This window comes from Drosophila miranda, chromosome XL (assembly GCF_003369915.1).
Source record: "Drosophila miranda strain MSH22 chromosome XL, D.miranda_PacBio2.1, whole genome shotgun sequence".
Taxonomy (NCBI): Eukaryota; Metazoa; Arthropoda; class Insecta; order Diptera; family Drosophilidae; genus Drosophila; species Drosophila miranda.
In genome coordinates this window covers 8,642,291-8,659,250 of record NC_046673.1, presented here as the reverse complement: position 1 = coordinate 8,659,250, position 16,960 = coordinate 8,642,291, and the positions used below count along the sequence as shown (strand labels likewise).

At 42.6% G+C, this 16,960-nt stretch overlaps 1 protein-coding gene across 2 annotated transcripts in view; it reads right to left on the bottom strand.

Annotated features, from left to right (window-relative positions):
- The window catches only part of LOC108155705 (irregular chiasm C-roughest protein), a 47,752-nt gene that overhangs the window by 27,943 nt on the left and 2,849 nt on the right, over positions 1-16,960 (bottom strand). The window contains exons 2-3 of one of the 2 annotated variants that reach the window (XM_033393296.1): positions 16,332-16,409; positions 16,212-16,273 (exon numbers count right to left, since the gene is read on the bottom strand). In XM_033393296.1, the coding sequence (XP_033249187.1) occupies positions 16,212-16,225 (14 nt within the window). In that variant the 5' untranslated portion in view covers positions 16,226-16,273; positions 16,332-16,409. Of the gene's footprint in view, positions 1-14,114; positions 15,029-16,211; positions 16,274-16,331; positions 16,410-16,960 lie in introns of those variants that run through there. The other variant, XM_017286705.2, reaches the window with a different exon arrangement.

The window sequence follows — 16,960 nt, the reverse complement described above, 5'->3', positions numbered from 1 at the left end:
TCCCAGTGATTGAGGTAGCGCTTAAAGAATTACTAGGATACGGGTTTCCTTTGCCCAATTATCCTTAAAGTTTCCTCTACTCCCCCACATTTCTATCCGAAAAATAGAATAAATGTATGACCTCGTTTCTATCTGAAAGCTCATTAATAATTAGAGATCACAGAACCGAAGAAGCACAGTAGAAGACCATTAAACGGTGCCGCCTCCCATAAGAGTCATGAAATTCCATAAAATCTATCTCTCTGTCGCTCTATTCGTTTCAGTTTTTGGCGAACGAACTGTTTCTCATATGCTTCCATTCCCAGTTGCTGCTGATAAGGATGTCCGAGTCGTGGCTGGGGCATCGTTAGTTTACCATTCAGAACAGCCTACACTCCACTTTCCACATTCCACACGCCTTCTCTGTCTCTCTCTCTCTCTCTCTCGCGTTGCACTCATACCCCGTTGCAACCTCTTGTTGCAAGCAGAAATTGCGTATACGCAATATATCAGCCTGGAGTCCCCCCAAAAACACGCACTAGAAAAGGGGGGCTGGAACCAAGGGTATTAGGGGGTGGAATGTAAGCTGAAATGTTTGTGCTGTTTTCTGCTTTGGGCCTGGTTATCGTTCCTCTCCCCACCCCAGCCCTCTGTGGACGCCCCCTCTCGTACATACCCTGAACAGTGCGTTTTCTGTCTTGTCCTATGATTCAATGAATTTTTCAAACAGGGGGAACACTGCAGGAACAGCATCGGCATGGGCATCAGCAGGAGGCCGTTGAAGTGAGCAGAAGGGCCCCTAAGGGGGACAGTCGAGGTGGCTGCCCAAATAGCATAACAAATGTATGCAGCGGACTCCAACCGGGGGGAAGGGTGATAGCCTTCTACATGCGTTGGCAGCCAAAACCAAACCAAAAAACGTTGCCAGGCCATGCAGCCAGGAATGATCAAGGGCCGGGCAACAGCAACGGCAACGGGAAGGGACAACGGAGCTAAGGGAAGTTATGATTGTTTCACGAGCTGACAAATAGAGCAACATGGATGGCGCTTGGGCCCAGTCCAGAGCACACAAAACAGAGACAGAGACAGAGACAGAGGCAGGAGGACAAACTTGAAGCTGGGAATATTTATGCCTCTGCCCAGGCAATGAGCAATGGGCGGATGGTACTACCAGTTCTGGACAATAACCATATGCTGCCCCAAAAACAACCCACTTCCACTGCCCCGAGGCATCCATCGCCAAGCAAGAAAATTATTTACTTTTTGGTCAAAGTTTCACCCAGCGAATCTTTGATAAGTTCAATTTATTTCGAGACTTTGGCAATTAGTTGTGGCAGAAGGGGAAGGAAGGAATAAAATTAGTTGTTTTACCGCAGAGAACCGACCAAGAAGCAACTGTTTTTCTGGTTTTTGGTCCCGGAAGGTGCAAATCCTGAGGCTGACTCTGATATGGTTTAAAGCTGTGTCACTTTTAGCTTATGTTTTTCGAAATTTCAAACAGTTTAATAGACAGAAACCCATCAATTTAAAACGTCTTTAAATCAATTCACAAGCAAGATAAAAATGTCAGAAATATCTACTTGAAATACATAGTATTTTGGCAGCTTTGAAGTTTAAGTTGAATCAACCACAAACACCCCCACCCGCCACACACAGAAACAAAAACAGGAGGAGTGTTGTATGTCATGGCCGGCAGCTAAAGCTCTCTTTGATTAGCAAAGTAAAGCATTGGGGCTTACAATAACTACAGCAACAGCAACAGCAAAAGCAACAAAAGATACGACCATCAAATGTATCTCCAGCAACAGTTTGGGGGCAGCAAATAAAGCCAAGTTGCGAGTATTTGGACTCTGGGATACTTGCTCGAAAGATATGATGTTCATTGAATATAATTTCAATAGGTTTTTACCTATTTTCCGTGCAGGAGCAACAGTTTTTATACAGCATTGAAATCGTCTCTTAAAGCTCTTAAAGCAACGCTGAAAAGTATGCAACACTTTTTCATCTGAACTTTCGCTGTTTTTTCTGAAGTTTGACATCGACCATTTGCGTGGTGGGTGGCTGGGTGGCCGGGTGTTTGGGTGGCAGGCAATTGTTGCGCCACCACGCAACAACACAGCGAAACAGAACAGCGAGGGCGTAAGGCAGCGCCACAAGAGCTGCGCAAGTGGCAATGTCGGAGTGGGGCTGGGGCTGGGCAGCCACAGGAGGAAGAGCATGTAACGGCAATGGGAAGCAAACAAAACAAAAAAAAGAAGGAAGCACGAAAATTTGGGCACGCATTTTAAAATTTTAATGCGAGACGCTGCCAAGGGGAAAGCAGTAACAACAAGAAGAAGACGAGCCCAGCGTCACGCTGGCTAAGCAGTAGAGCAAGCAGTGCGGGAGAAGGAGAAGACACGGTTCAGAGCAGGAGAAGAAGCATCAGGGGCAAACAGAACAAAAAAAGGAAGCAAAAGCTTTAAACAGTAGGGAAAAGGCAGTGGGGAAGCAAAGGGCCCAACAAGTTGAAAAGGTAAAATCCGCTGGAGCTTGAACTGAAGCTGAAGCGGCAGGACCAGGATCGGCAGCAGAAGGAAATGGAGAACAGAGCAAATTTCAAAGCAGATCGAAACAGGATCTATGGCACGACCAGAAGATCAGGGCTATATGCAAGGCAGGACCCTTTGCTCTCTCCCTCCCCCACAACCTACTTCTTGCGCCGATTTCTTGCTAGACACCGGCAGATCCTTTATTCCTATCCGATTTGGATACGGTTTATCTCAGCTCAAAAGCTACTTTACTGCATGTTTTGTAAAATAAATTAGAAAAATTCTTAATTAATAAAATATAATAATAAATATATAAAAAATATAAATATTGATATAATATATAAATACGTAAAATATAAAAATAAAAAGAGAAATATGAAAAATAAACAATATAAAATATAGAAAATATAAATATAAATAAATATATATAAAATATAAAAAAATTAGAGACTAAAAATATAAAAAAAATTAAAGACTAAAAATATATATAATTAAAAGTAAAAAATTATAAAAAATTAAAAAATAGCAATATGAATAATTAAAAATTATAAAAGAAGAACAATATGTATGTGTATATATTTTTGTTAAATTAAAGTTAAAAAATAACTATATATTAATTTGTTTTTTAAATGCAATATATATGGATGCAGCACGAAATAAATAAACATTCCTGATGGTTAAAGCATGGCAAAGAATAAGTAGAGATATGTAAATGCTGTTTAAGAATAAATATAATATTTTATTTATATTTTTAAGGATCGAAAATGTTTGATTCTCTTCTTGTCCGAATCATATTACCCTTTGGAGAGGGTACAAAAATGAAAAAAAGCAAGTACGGAACAAAACAATAGAAAAACGAGAAAAAACGTAACGAAAGCGCGACATGGTACGCTGATAAAAATGACAATTGATGGGCGTACGTGGGCTCATTGGGGCGTGGGCAATTGCTGAGTTATGTTTTATGACAAATGGGTTTCGCCTGATGGCAGCGGGGGGGAAGTGCTGCGGGGTGGCTGCGTGTTAGTGGATGCTGGATGGTGGAGCACGCCCCCCCCCCGATAGCCCGAGATCTGGTGATAGAATATTGCGCGAAGGGAACCGAAATTTCAGTTTACAATTTTGGAGGAAAACTTGAGCAGAAGAGCTTCATCGAATTTACAAATTTTTTCAATATCTTGGATCGCAAAAGATTGAGGAAAATCTAATCGTATGGAAAAAATGTTTGAGAATTTTTGTTCCAACCCCCTTAGAATCTCCGTAAATATTTTAGGGCATTCCCGGATTTCCTAATGCCACCAGCTCACAAATTTGCGATTTGCTTACGTTTTTATTTGCCAATTTTTTGTTTTTTCTGCTCGGCATTCATATTCAACATTTTTGTCCTTTCTGTTGTGCTCGTGGGTCGTTCTGCTTGTTGTTGTCGTCGCCTTTTGCTGTGGCAAGCATTACGTGTCCTGTTTAACTAATCAGAGCCATAACACACGCACTCGCTCCTCGAGACTGTGCGCCCTCCCAGGAGACAATGGGAGGCAAGAGGAAGACAAAAATAAAAGGAAGTGCCTGTGTGTGTGAAACGGAATAAAACGAAATGAATTTGCGCTATGGCTGCTGCATCGATGGCTCCACCGTCAGTCGGGGCGGATTGTCAATAGTATGCAATTTAAATAAATTGAGTGTTTTATTGGGTTTTCAATTTAACGTCAACCGCCAACCGTCAACCGCCAACCGCCAACTGTTGCCCCTTACCGCCTGAGCATCCCCAGGGCAACAATCGCTACCATCCCATCCGTCACACTGCAGCGCGCTCCGCCCCCCGCCATCCCACTTCCGCCGCCGCTTCCGCCCACATTGTTCCTATTAATCATCATCAATTGTGTGCGGCGGCAGCGGCGGTTTGGCCTGGACAACAAGTTAGAACATTTTTCACAAGCGAAATACCATTTTGCATATGCCCTCGAAAGGTGGACGCGTTATTGTGGGTAGGTTGCAGTTGGCCTGCAATTAAATTCAATTTTTTCTGTACTCCAAAATCGCCAAAAATTAGGCAGCGTAAAATTTTCGAAAATTATGTAGCCCGTGATGGGCATGTAAAGTGCGGGGATTACTGTCTCGATTAAGGGTTATTAGAGAGGTGTTAAGGGATTCCTAATCGATTCAATTTCGGTCGAGTGCACAAGGAATATGAATGAATGAATCGTTAGCGAACGGCGGAAAACCGCAGAGAGTGTAGAGTAGACGCAGAGAAAAAACGCCATGAAAATCGAATAATTATACCCATAGATTTTCATCGAGAATTAAGTAAAAAAGAAAGTTTTTTACTATTGGTATGAAAATAAATATATTTCCTACCAATATAAAATATTAAACGTATTTTTAAATTAAAAAGACTTTTGAATACATTTATATTTAAATCAAAGTGAATTATATTTAATTTAAATATGATTATATATGAGTGGAATCGAATGGAAAACGGGAAAGAGAAAGCACTATCTTTTGACAAGAGTTTTCGGGGAGGGGAGTGTTCTGCCTATCTATAGATACGATCGTGCTGCCTCCTATATAATTTCTTATCATTCATTCGATATTATTTGTGTGTAAGTGTTTCTTTATTGTACGAATCGGATGAGTGTGTTTTATAGATCCCAAAGGAAGTATCAATCTGCGTGCCCCGCGGCCTGCCTTCTTTATGTTTATTTTTATTTATTTTTGTTTTTTTTTGTTTTGTCATCATTTAGCGGCGGCAGTGAAATGTGTTCAACGTATAAATTCATACCAATTCATTAAAACGAACAGCGAAAGCAAATTAAAATTTGTCCTGCGGCATTGGCAGGACATGTGCATAGGAAGGACAATTGTTGCAACACTGCAACTGCAACAACTGCAAGCAAAAAAAAAATAAACAACAAAAAACTGTTCCCACTCCCATTTTTCTGATGTTTATGTTTTTTTTTGTGTCTGCTCCATGTTGCATTTAATTTTGAGTAAATAAAAGTGTTATTTTTGTTGTTGTTGTTTTGTTAGTGGGCGTGGCAGCCCAAGTGCAACAGGAAGCTGGACATCCTCTCCTCTCTCTCTCTCTCTCTGACAGAAAGCTTAATAATTTACCCGAGTGTCCAGACAGCAATAAAAAAATTGTTGTATCATTATAAATATTTAACAATTGTGACAATGGTCGCTGCTAGGACCAGGCACACACACACAGAGATACGCTCGCACAGATACAGATACAGGTGCACACACACACACGCACTCCCATACGGTGACTGGCCATTGTCCTTTGTGCTCTGTGCTGTGTGCGGCCTGCATCCTGTTCTCCACACAGCTGTAATTTTCACACGCTTGTTTGGGCTGAACAAAAGCAGCAAAAAAACAAAACAAAATAAAAAAAGCAACAATAAAAATTAAAATCATCAGAGCACAAAGCAAAAACAAAACACAAAACGTTTGAAAGGATATTTTCACGGCCCCGAAGCACGCTTTTAATACCCTTACAGATCCTGCCATCTAATGGAGAGTCCTTCCCTCTCCGGCCCTCCAACTTCCAATCAACTCAAAATCGAAATACCATCTGTAAGGGCATCCCTACATCCATTTTGTCGCGAGTCGATATGGAAGCATCGATTTTGTGGGACGGTTTCCACCCAAAAAAAAACGGCCCAAAGCTCATTAAAAAATTAAGAAAGAAATGAACATATAAATTGTATTATCCGAACATCTGTCTGGCAAAAACCAGTGTCCATTTAAATGGATTCCAAAGAGTGACGAAATGCTTCAATGGAAGATTACAATCAAATCAAATGGCACAACAAAACACATACCGTAAATGAATCAAATGTGCACCCAAACTGTGTGTACAGGATATTCCATAAAATACTCGTACTTCAAGAAACGGAATCAAATCATTCAAGATGACAACAATGCATCGAAAAGTTGAATACATTTAAGGAAACCTCTCCATGCCTTCACTTCAATAACCCTTTGAACCCATTGCTCTCTCTTCTGTCAATGAGAACAGAGACCACAGGAAGACAGCACAGACCCTTGAAGATACGTACACATACGAGTGCGAGTATTTTTGTATATATTTTTCCTTCGAGCTGAGCCAAAAATAAATAAATTTCTAGTTATAAACAAAACAAAAATCGGAATCCTTCCCTTCTTCCTCTTCTGCTAAAGGGATGAAATAGCAGCAGGAAGAGGGGGCAGGCAAGGAGCTATACAAATGCAAAGAATTGATGCAGAATTCAAATAATTTTATGGCATATTTAAGTGTCTGCATAATTTTCTCTCGGCTTCACAGTTGCAAAACGAAATGTCTCTCGTATTCCGCCTTTCCACCGTTTTTCCAGTGTGTGTATGTGTGTGCGCGCTAGAGATGAGCACGTGATTGGGTTACCAAATTCCAATCGAATCGAATCGAATCGAATCGAATCGAATGTGAAGCGGAATCGAGCGGAGTGGAGTCTCTGCATGGAATATCTTAGGGATTTTGCTGAAGCCTCGAGGTTTCCCCATCGCATTCCAAGCAGACAGAACATCATAGAGATGCGAGTAACGGACAGCTCTGGGTTGGGCAGCAATCAGCTTTTGTCTCCCTGTTCGAAGAATCCCTAAGCCTTTACTGTTTTCTTGATTTTCCTAGTCCCCGATTTGGGCCTCTCAGTAATCATCTTGATATCTGCCGTAGAGCGCATTGATTCGGTATTCAAGATGTGACAATTGCGGAACCTTGTTCAATGGATGGCTCTCCAATTGGCTTCAAGCTGGACCATAAATACATAGCTGCTGCAGGCGAAGGAATGGCTCCTTAAATTCCCTTAGCTGTTGGCTTTTGAGGTTTAAGTTTTGTGGTTAAGCTTTCATGTAAAAATGCTCGGTTTTCCGTTTTCCATCTCTAGTCTGCGGTTGAGTTCGGTTCTCTCTCTCTTTCTCCTCCTCTGGGCCTTTCCCGCTGACCCAAACCGGAAAAAACATTCATTTTTCTGTTCTGTTTCTATGCCTGTGGGTTTGTCTGTGTGTGAGTGTGAGTCCTCTTTCTATCTGTGTGTGTGTTCTTGTGTGTGTGTGTGTGTGCACATGACATGGGGCACAAAAGGTTCAACTGACTGTAAAACGCTTAAATTGATTTAAATGCAAAGTCGACCCAAGAGTCCGGCCCCGAAATGAATGAATGAATGACCAACCGAATGACCAAATGAATGAGTGAGTGGAGTAAGTGATTGGATAGTCAACGGGCAACGGGCAACTGGCAACTGGCAACAGGCCCCCCGTACGCGCTCCACCAACCGCATTCATTTGGAATAGCTCGTCCCGTCGTCTGTCCCTCGTAGTAACAGTCAGCTTCTGACTGGCTTCATGTGCCACTATTCAAACCATAGAAGGGATTATTTTGACATTCATTAGGTGCTCGGCAAACAAAAAGAATGAATACATAGTTACATATATTCTTGATCAGGATCAACAGTCGCTAAGCAATGCTGAAAACATTTTTTTAGATATTTTTCTGCTACTCTTGATAGTCATTCAGCATCGTCTCATTCAGATTTAACGCGGACTAATCCCAATGTACAGCTGGAAAAACTAACGAATGGTCTAACACTCGACCCTCCTCTGTAGCATGCCTGAAGTACGTATGTATATGATGAAGCCTGTATGACTGAGTCTCGAACAGTTCGAACAGTTCGAACGCATTGAAGTGGCAATCGGATACGATTACTAAGGCAGGAAGAACCGTAAGGAACACGAAGGAAACTATTTTTATATATTTCGAGAGTTCTACAAGTTCTTTCAGTTTCTGTTTGCTGTAAAATTTGGGATCTTGATCTTAAGATCCTGCTGCAAGTGTTACTGGATGCGTTACTGGACTTACAATTTATTTGTCTAGGCCAAAAGTCTCTCGGGTTTTATGGCAAGGGACTCTACTCACAAGTTTCCTGCCCGGCTAAAGGCTTGGGTTCTACCAATGACCAAGATCTCGTCTAGCACCAGGTTCTAGAGCACTGCCTGCACATGCGATCCTGCAGTCTATTGTAGATCTGAGACGAGACTTTGCTAGAGAGAGATTGTGCTGGAGGGGGTCCCCCATCAGTGGGAGATGCGAGATGGGCGGATGAGAGGCACCACTCAAAAATTGTATATGCAAATGAAGGCAAATAACACACCCAAAAAGCATAAAAAACAGAATGATTTTGTTCCTCATTTTGCTTCTGTTTGCTGTTTGGGTAGCGGTGCGGGTCAGGTAGAAATGGTCACGCGGCCTGAGGACACGGCCTTCGCCCTCCGCACCCTCCCGCCGGCCCGAGGTCACCGCCCAGCGGCACTCTGCTTAAGGATGGCATAGCCTAGCCGCAGGGGGCATTGCGGATAGAGAAGGGACTACTTCCGTTTTGAAATCCCCGCTAAAGATATGGGTATTATCCAGGCATCTCCCGAAAGTTGGATATGTAAGGGTATCCAAAGTTTCGGCCAACGAATCTAGCTTTTTTTTGTGGGTTTTTTCAATTTTTTTTTGGTTGGTATGTTCTTCTTTCCTTTTTGTTTGCTATGTGTTCCGTGACTCCTTCCCGTGACTGGGCCTACGAATTGAATTATTAAGCATGCTCGCCTCTCCTCCTTTGGCGGTGGCGGTGGCGTCGGGGGAAGTGGGGGCGTGGGGGCGTAGCCCGCATTGAGCAGGTCATTCGAATGCAGAAGGCGCCCGGGAGCCTTTTCGGTGCGATTTTCTGCCCAAATGGAAGCACAAACTCCCTTCGGCAGAAAAGCAGAACAAGAAACAAAAAACCAAAACCAAAATGATAAAGCAGGCTTCCCGTAAAGTGAAACATTTCCCGGACATACGGTATGGCCGGGAAATAAATGCGAATTAACCAACGTGAAAAGCCCATTCGGAGCGAGATGTTAAGCACAAAGAAGACCCTGGCTCTAATTACAAGTAAACCACTTTAAAGTTGTTTAATTTTTAATAACTTTGCACTCAACAAGAAGCAGAGTAAGTAAACGCTAAGCGTATCCTGAGGACAGAGTTTTTCCACAACAGAAGGATACAGCTCCAAGGGAAAAAAGTCCCTAAAAAGAAGCGGAATAGCTGGAACTTTCCTTGATGGAAGCTGCACCATGAGTGAGCCATCGACCATCCGTAGCACTTCATAAATTATTATTTGCAATCTGTTGGAATGGTCTTGCACTTAGTTTAAATGGGTTTTTCTTTACATTTGGCCGCACTTTTAATCGCTTTCAATTACAGTTAATATTTGCCTTGAATAGAATCCACATAATTCCATTAAAAGCCATTTAAAAACTCTTAGTTCTTGCTATGGAAAATTAATTCAATTAAAATCTGCAAACATCAGACGAACAACAAAAAAAAAAAATTTGATTTTATTGAATAAAAATATATTGATCGCAAAACTTTTTCCCCCACTCCTTTTGAAAACTATACGTAATAAAAAAGGAAGGAAACTTCTGACGGCAAGAGGACTAAATGACAATGAACCTGGCTCCTTCGTCCACTTCAAACACTTTCAAGTTGACCAAAAACTATGCCTTTTTTTCTCCGGCGAATAGGCCAAGGGGCGGCGCGCCTGCGGGCCCATTAAACAAAAGGGCAAAAGAGAAAAAAGAAACACCATCCGTAAATATATATATATATATAAAAAAAAAATTACAAACAACGACAAAACTTTTCTAATCTAAAAAAGCACAAAGGCAAACACCACTGAAGGAGCGGTGGGCGGTGGCTGGCGGGAAGGGCCATGCCTTGCTGGAAAATAGCGAGTGGGAAAGGTGAGTGGGAGGTGGGGGGTGCTGGGTTGGTGGAGTGCGAGGCCAAGTGCAAAATAAAATTATGGCATTAAATTTTCATGTCAATTACAAACGGCGACAGAACCAGCAACAACAATAGCATCCAGCATCAAGAGCCGAAACCGTTGATACCCTTACAGATCTATCCCCACTAGTGTTCCCTACCAAATAATATTTAACCAAAGACCGAATGTTTCCATAACTTATATTTGTTGTCCGAGTTATGGACTTGCAAAAACTCTTTCATATAATAATCGTATCGTATATATTACGAACTAACATCTCACCAAAATCAATGTACTTTTCATTTAGGGTACCATAATGTAGGTGGAGAAGAAAATAGGGCGAAACGAAGGCGCCTGAGTGCGGGGCAAGGCCAGCTTCTTGGCCATAATAAATGACTCCCCTTCTCCTTCCCCAGTACCATCTCCGCCCACCCACGATGAAAGCAGGTGTCAAAAGCAAGTGGCACACTTGCAATTATTGTAGCACAGAACAGAACAGAACAGAGCAGCCACAGAAACGGCTGCGAACACGAAATTTAAATGAAAACTCAAGAAAATGCACAAAAATATGCATGATATAATTTCGAGGATCTGCGGGAAAAGCTTCTCCTGCAGTTCCTTGAAACTGATGTAGTTTGGGGATAAAGGATATTTGAAGCAAGCACAGACGAAGCCCTTTTTTTTATCAAATATGTAGATCCTTTTGAACATACATATATTAATGTCCTCTAAACAGTTGAAAGTATTTTTCACAAATTTCCTCACATCTCGTATGTTTGTCGTTCGCCCCTTTCTGCCTCTCGCTTTCTCTACCATTTCTTCTCTAATTTCACTCTCTTGGGGACATTTTCCCACAGTCGGGCTGCGACTTCTGCCTTTGTCATATTTTCGGTTAATGGTTTCATTCTGTTCCATATTTGGCACATCTCTTCCTCTCCCTCTCTCTCTATCTGTCCTACTCTTTATTGTGGCATTCCTGTCTCATTCTATCCGTGTGCTTCTGTCTCTTTCAGTTGGAGCAAAGTTTTTGCGCTAGTTTCTTGTTTATTTTGCTCACTTTTTTTCACTCGCTTCACACACTTTCGGCGAAGAGTGGAGGAGTAGAAAAATTCAATGAAGGAGAAGGAGGAGGCACCAGAACAGAGTTAAAGTAGGTAACAAACAAGTAAGAACGATATAGAGTCGATTGACTCGACCATGAAAATACCCATCTATGGGTATGGGTGTTATGGGTGTTATATGGGAGTTTCTTGAGGGTCATTTCAAGGGATATTCGAGGAACTCGGGCTTGCTGTTCTCGATATTTGTTATCGTTATCGTTGCCCTGGATATTTTGGTTATCAACATCCGATGCAGAATGGAATACCATACACCCCCTTGTATCCACAAGTACATCGAGGTATTGGGAAAAACTTTTTCGACTCTCTCTCTCTCTCGCTCTGCCTCGCAGTCGTATTCCTCCTTTTCGGGCAGCAGGCAGCACCTACTTTTGGTGGAGCGAAGTAGAGAGCTTCCAGCTTTTTTTCGCATTGCCGTTTATTTTCCTTTTATTTTGTTGGCCAATTTCCGGTAATTCAGTTTTATGCAGCAAACTTTTCTATTTTTCCCACCGCCTCTCTGCCTCTGGCCTCTGCCTCTCCCTCTGTCTCTCTCTGCCTCTCTGCTTCCATCTGCCATTTTCGTTTCGCATTTATAAATAAATATGTTTTCTGGTGGGGGTACAATAAGGCGGGGGGAGGACTGGTGATCCAAGGTCATTGAGATGTGTAAAGTTTTGGCCATTTGCAGTTCGGGCCAGGCAACAAATGATGATGAGCATTTTTACGGGGGGTGGGGGCCAACAGTGCGTTTCACGACTTAAGGCAAGTAAGTAGTCGTTCATTCAAGTCAAAATGGTGATTTCTGACATGTTTTTGTCATAACTGAGAGTGGCAGAAAGTGACTCCTCCCATCCCCCGTTGCCACTGCCTTTGGAGTATGTATGTATGTATCTCCACTTCCACACCGACTCTAAATTAACTTTGATAATTTTCACTTTCACAGCATCACACTCACAGCCCCCCACCCCTACCACCGCATCCACCCTGCCAAAATGCCGACAGACTCCTAATTTGATTAGAAAAGTTTAAGCTTAAAAAAAAGACCCCGAAAGGAGAGCCAAGCAGTGAAGTCTTCGGATGCCGAACCATTTGATACCCTTTGAAACCAGAGACTGTTGATTCTTTGGTATGTACAAATGCCTCTGTTCTGGCTGATCAAGAATAGGTGTGGATATGTTTATCTATTCTTTGCAAATTACCCTCTAAAGGGTGCAAAGGTTTGTACAAAGAATGGAAGCAGTTTTTGTGACTTGAAAAGCATCGAGAGGTAGCAGAAAGAAAAATGCAAAGAGGGAAATATTTTTGGTCTGGTTTGTTGAGCGTTTTCTCTCACTCAATCAACCCCCCTGCCCGTGCCCATGCCCCTGCCACCCACTCTGTTGTTCTGCCATTTACCCCTTGGATTCTCTCGAGTTGCTTTGTTGTGGTCTTCACTTGAAAAATTTGATTGGCAAACAAGATTTTTTGTTGGTTTTGTCATTTGGCAATTGGCTAAAAGTTTACCGAGTGTTCACAGATGGCTGGAGAGGTGGAGGGTGGGGGAGAGTGCTGGTATCCAAGGTTAGAGAGTTTAGGCCGCAATTAAATTATGGCACCCAGCCCCCCGGCCAAATCTTTGCTGGAAAAATCGACAAGGTGGAATCCTATGATCGGAATCCACAAAAATGTCAAACAGCTTTCCCCTAAAATCGAAAATCTCAAAGCTCAATGTGTGGGATAAGAATTTTGTGGACTTCTAATTGAAAAAAAAATTCTTCAAGAATTTTTGTCAGGAAAACACACACACACACACACACACACACACATTTCGACTCGACTCGTACTCGTTTTTGTGGGGTTTGGCACGAAATTTTGCTACAAAAATGTGCAATATGAAATCAGGCGAGTAAAATATGTATGTATGTATTTATCGAATTAATGAAATACATAATTGATAATTCACTGAACAATTTCAATGGAAATTAAACAAGAAACAAAAAACATTTGACTTGATAAAGTTTTCGTTTGATTTACTTCGGTTTCTGCCAAGTGATTTATGGGTATACGGAAATAGTTGACCCAGTTAGGGGGAAGTATTTGCCAGCAAATTGAAAAGTAAGTTCCGAAATTTGCAGCTCTGAAAGATGTTTTTTTTATTTACATTAAAATAGTTACATTTTTTTTTATCAAATGCAACAAAATTGGGAAATAGACCCAGAAGAAATATAAGTTAAGCCAAGTTTCAGGATAATACCAGCAAACCTTTGAGTCATTTAATCTATCCAATCGAAAATATTGCAATTTATTTTATTTAGATTTCAATTGGAAATTGGAATATTCTACCGTAGGCGGACACTCATAGTTCATTAGAGTAGGCCTGCCTGTCCGAAAGTGAAAGGCCCTTTTGGCCACGTTGACCTTACTGCAGCCACATACCGTTCCCCCACCACACCTCACACCCACCGAATATTATCGGCCCTCATCTGCAGACTCCTCCAGAGTCTATGGATGTAGAACGTCTTGCGTCTTAATTGACTTGCAACAGTGTTTTTTTCAAGTCATTTTGCATTGATTGATTGATTGATTGATTGATTGACTGATTGGATTGGATTAGATTTCGCTTTCAGCGACAGAGAGAGGGAGAGAGAGAGAGAGCCACCTTTAGGTGCAGCCAAAAAGTGCGAAAGTGAAATATTCTGGTGGGCACTCGAAGAACTTACCATAAAGAAGTGTCCAATGTTTTGTGGGGATATTTGTTGTTCTTTTGTTTGGAACAATAGACGGGCGGGGAGGGGGACTGACGGTTTGGCCTTGGCAGGCTCTCGGGGGGTGGGCCCGCAGCCTTTTGGTGGGCAACCAGCACCTCTTTCCCTTTTCCTTTCTCCAAAAAACGGGTTTTTTCGTTGTCCCCTGTTGCGGCCAGATCCTATACTTCTTTCACGTCTTGGAGACTTGGAGGCTTCGCTCTGAGCTGAGCTGTGCTGTGGTGTGGTGTGCCACTTCTCCTACTCCTCTATGAATTTCTTGGCTTCTTGCAGGTGCAATCGCGCGTCGGATGCTGGACCGGTTTGCACAGGAAGCTTCACAGGCTGGTACGCTGGTACGCACACACAAAAAAATCTTTAATTTATTTTAATTGCGATTTTCCTTTCGGTCATTCGGCACGGCACATTGATTATAATTTATTCTCGATTTATTTTTGTTGTACATACAATATCAATAAATTGCACTCGAATTTGCACAGGCAAAAAATTAGAATTTCTTTTGAATTTACCCAAAAATATACCAAAATTTTCCCCAACACTTAGAATCCACGGGAAAATCACACAAATAATGTTTGGAGCTTTTTAGGTGGAGCGGTATGTCGCGGCGGTGCCGTTATATTTTAGATGTGTTTTATGTTTTTTTTTTTTTTTATATTTTTGTTGCTCTTCTGATTTTTATTTTTGTTGATTTGGAGTTGGAGGGAGAGAGAGAGAGAGGGAGCGGGGCGGAGTGCGAGTGCGAGAGCGAGCAAAACCGAGACAGATAACCCAAGCGAACGCGACCTGTACGGGTTCTGTGGGTCCGATACCTCCGATAGTCGCTGCTGGGAACGACTGTATGCTGACACGGCGGAACACGTACTAAAAACTTGTTCCACGAAAACGCAGCAAAACCCCATTGGAGTACGAAGTAGCGCTGCACCGTGGCGGGGCATGGCAGTGGCAGAACAGCAGAGGCAGCAGAGACAGCGCTGCCCCTGTTAACGGTGGCAGAGGCACGCGCATCGGCATGCAAAACATTTGCTGTGGCAGGGAATCTGTTCCCAGCAGCCTCAAGCCTCCGATTGTGGCGTCGCGTGCCTCCGCTAAAAATACATATAATACCCGACCGACCCGACCCGACCAAGCGCTCTCTACTGTTCGGGGCGGCTCGTCGTGCCGCATGGGCTGTACTAAAAAATGAAACCCGATTTGTGGGGGATGTCCCCCGAGCAGGCACTCAACACGAGGCAAGAGGCACGAGGCCACGAGGCCCAGAACCATACCGTTCGGCAGCCGTGGGGAAACCAGGTCGTTGTCTGGCACTTCGGGTCCCCTGTTACGGATAACAGAAATAGTGGGGGGGGGAGGACAGTCGCTAACATGACATGGCTCTGTTTATAGATAGTGTCCCCAATCCCAATACCAATTCCATTCCCACTCCCACTGCCTCTGCCACAGCCACTACCACACTTCCACTTCCATTCCCGAGAGCGGAGTCAGCTTAAGTGATATTATACTCTGGCATAAATTAGCCATCGGGTCCAATGCATTAAAATCTTGATTGGTGGCCAGCAGATGCAGCCGAAAGAAAGCAGCAGCAGCAGCGGTGGCGGTAGCATGCCTACCTCTCTCCCCCTAGCCGGAAGTGCCACACAAAAGTGACAGCAACAGCTCCACCATTGCCCTACATATGCATATGTATATGCCATGTGTGTTTCTGTGTGTGTGTGCAGAGGCTGTAGAGGTACACCCATTCATCCATCCATCCATCCATTCAACCAGATAGTATGTAAATATACATATGTATGTATGTATGTATGGGCATGTACACGCTGCTTGCATGTTCGATCACACGATGGAAAAGTGTTATATGGGAAAGGGAACTCTCTTGACATTGATAAGACAAACTGGCATAAAGAGCTCCACGGCCCCATCCAGGGCCCCGGGAGCGGGAATGGCCCCGAAATGGAGATGAGCCGCAGGCCGACAGCGCTTGTCGTTCCGACGCGGAGGGCCGAAAAACTGCGATTTAATATACATATCCAAACATTCATATTGGGAGGGCCATACCTTCTATATAACATTCCCAAAAAGCCGACAATTCATGAAATCCCTCGTCCGCAGGAAAGGACCTAGGGAAAACAATGATTTCGTTTAATATAGAGTACACTTATGAATATGTTTACATACGTGTGGTAGTGTGTCCTTCCATATCATCAACAGTAAGAGTATCTGAATGATCTAGCATTCTCCATTCAGAGGAAACACCTGGAAAAAATTATATATTTTTAATAGCTTATTGAACATTTTTATATAAAATAGTTTTGGGTCGTCGTCGTCGTCCCATACTTTACTCATATCGGCGAGAGCGAGCAAAGCGAGTGAGCCAGGGGTTGACGCCCCCTAGTTATTAATATTTAATTTATTTTTAGCTAGTCGGCTTATGTCGATAACTTAAGCTGCAGCATGGGATGCTAGCCATAGCTGCTAAATCAAGAAACTGTACTGTTCCCACTCGTTATAGCATTTATTTAAATGAAAGGAAACTTTCAGTTTTCCTTGTTACTTTTAAGGCGCTTAAAATGGTACCAGAACAAAATTGCCTTGGAAAATATTTGTGTAGCTTTTCAAATTTACTTGTATGCTCAAAAGTTCGAAAAGGTCCGGTTTGGATACGGCTTCTTTCTTAGAGTTGAAAAAATTCTTAATATGGAAGCTGCAAGGTGCAAGTGAGAGTTTGATATTTGAAAATTCATTGATTTTTTTAACATTCGCGATGAAGGTTTTCAGATATAATGATGTGACCAAGCGTTGTCGGG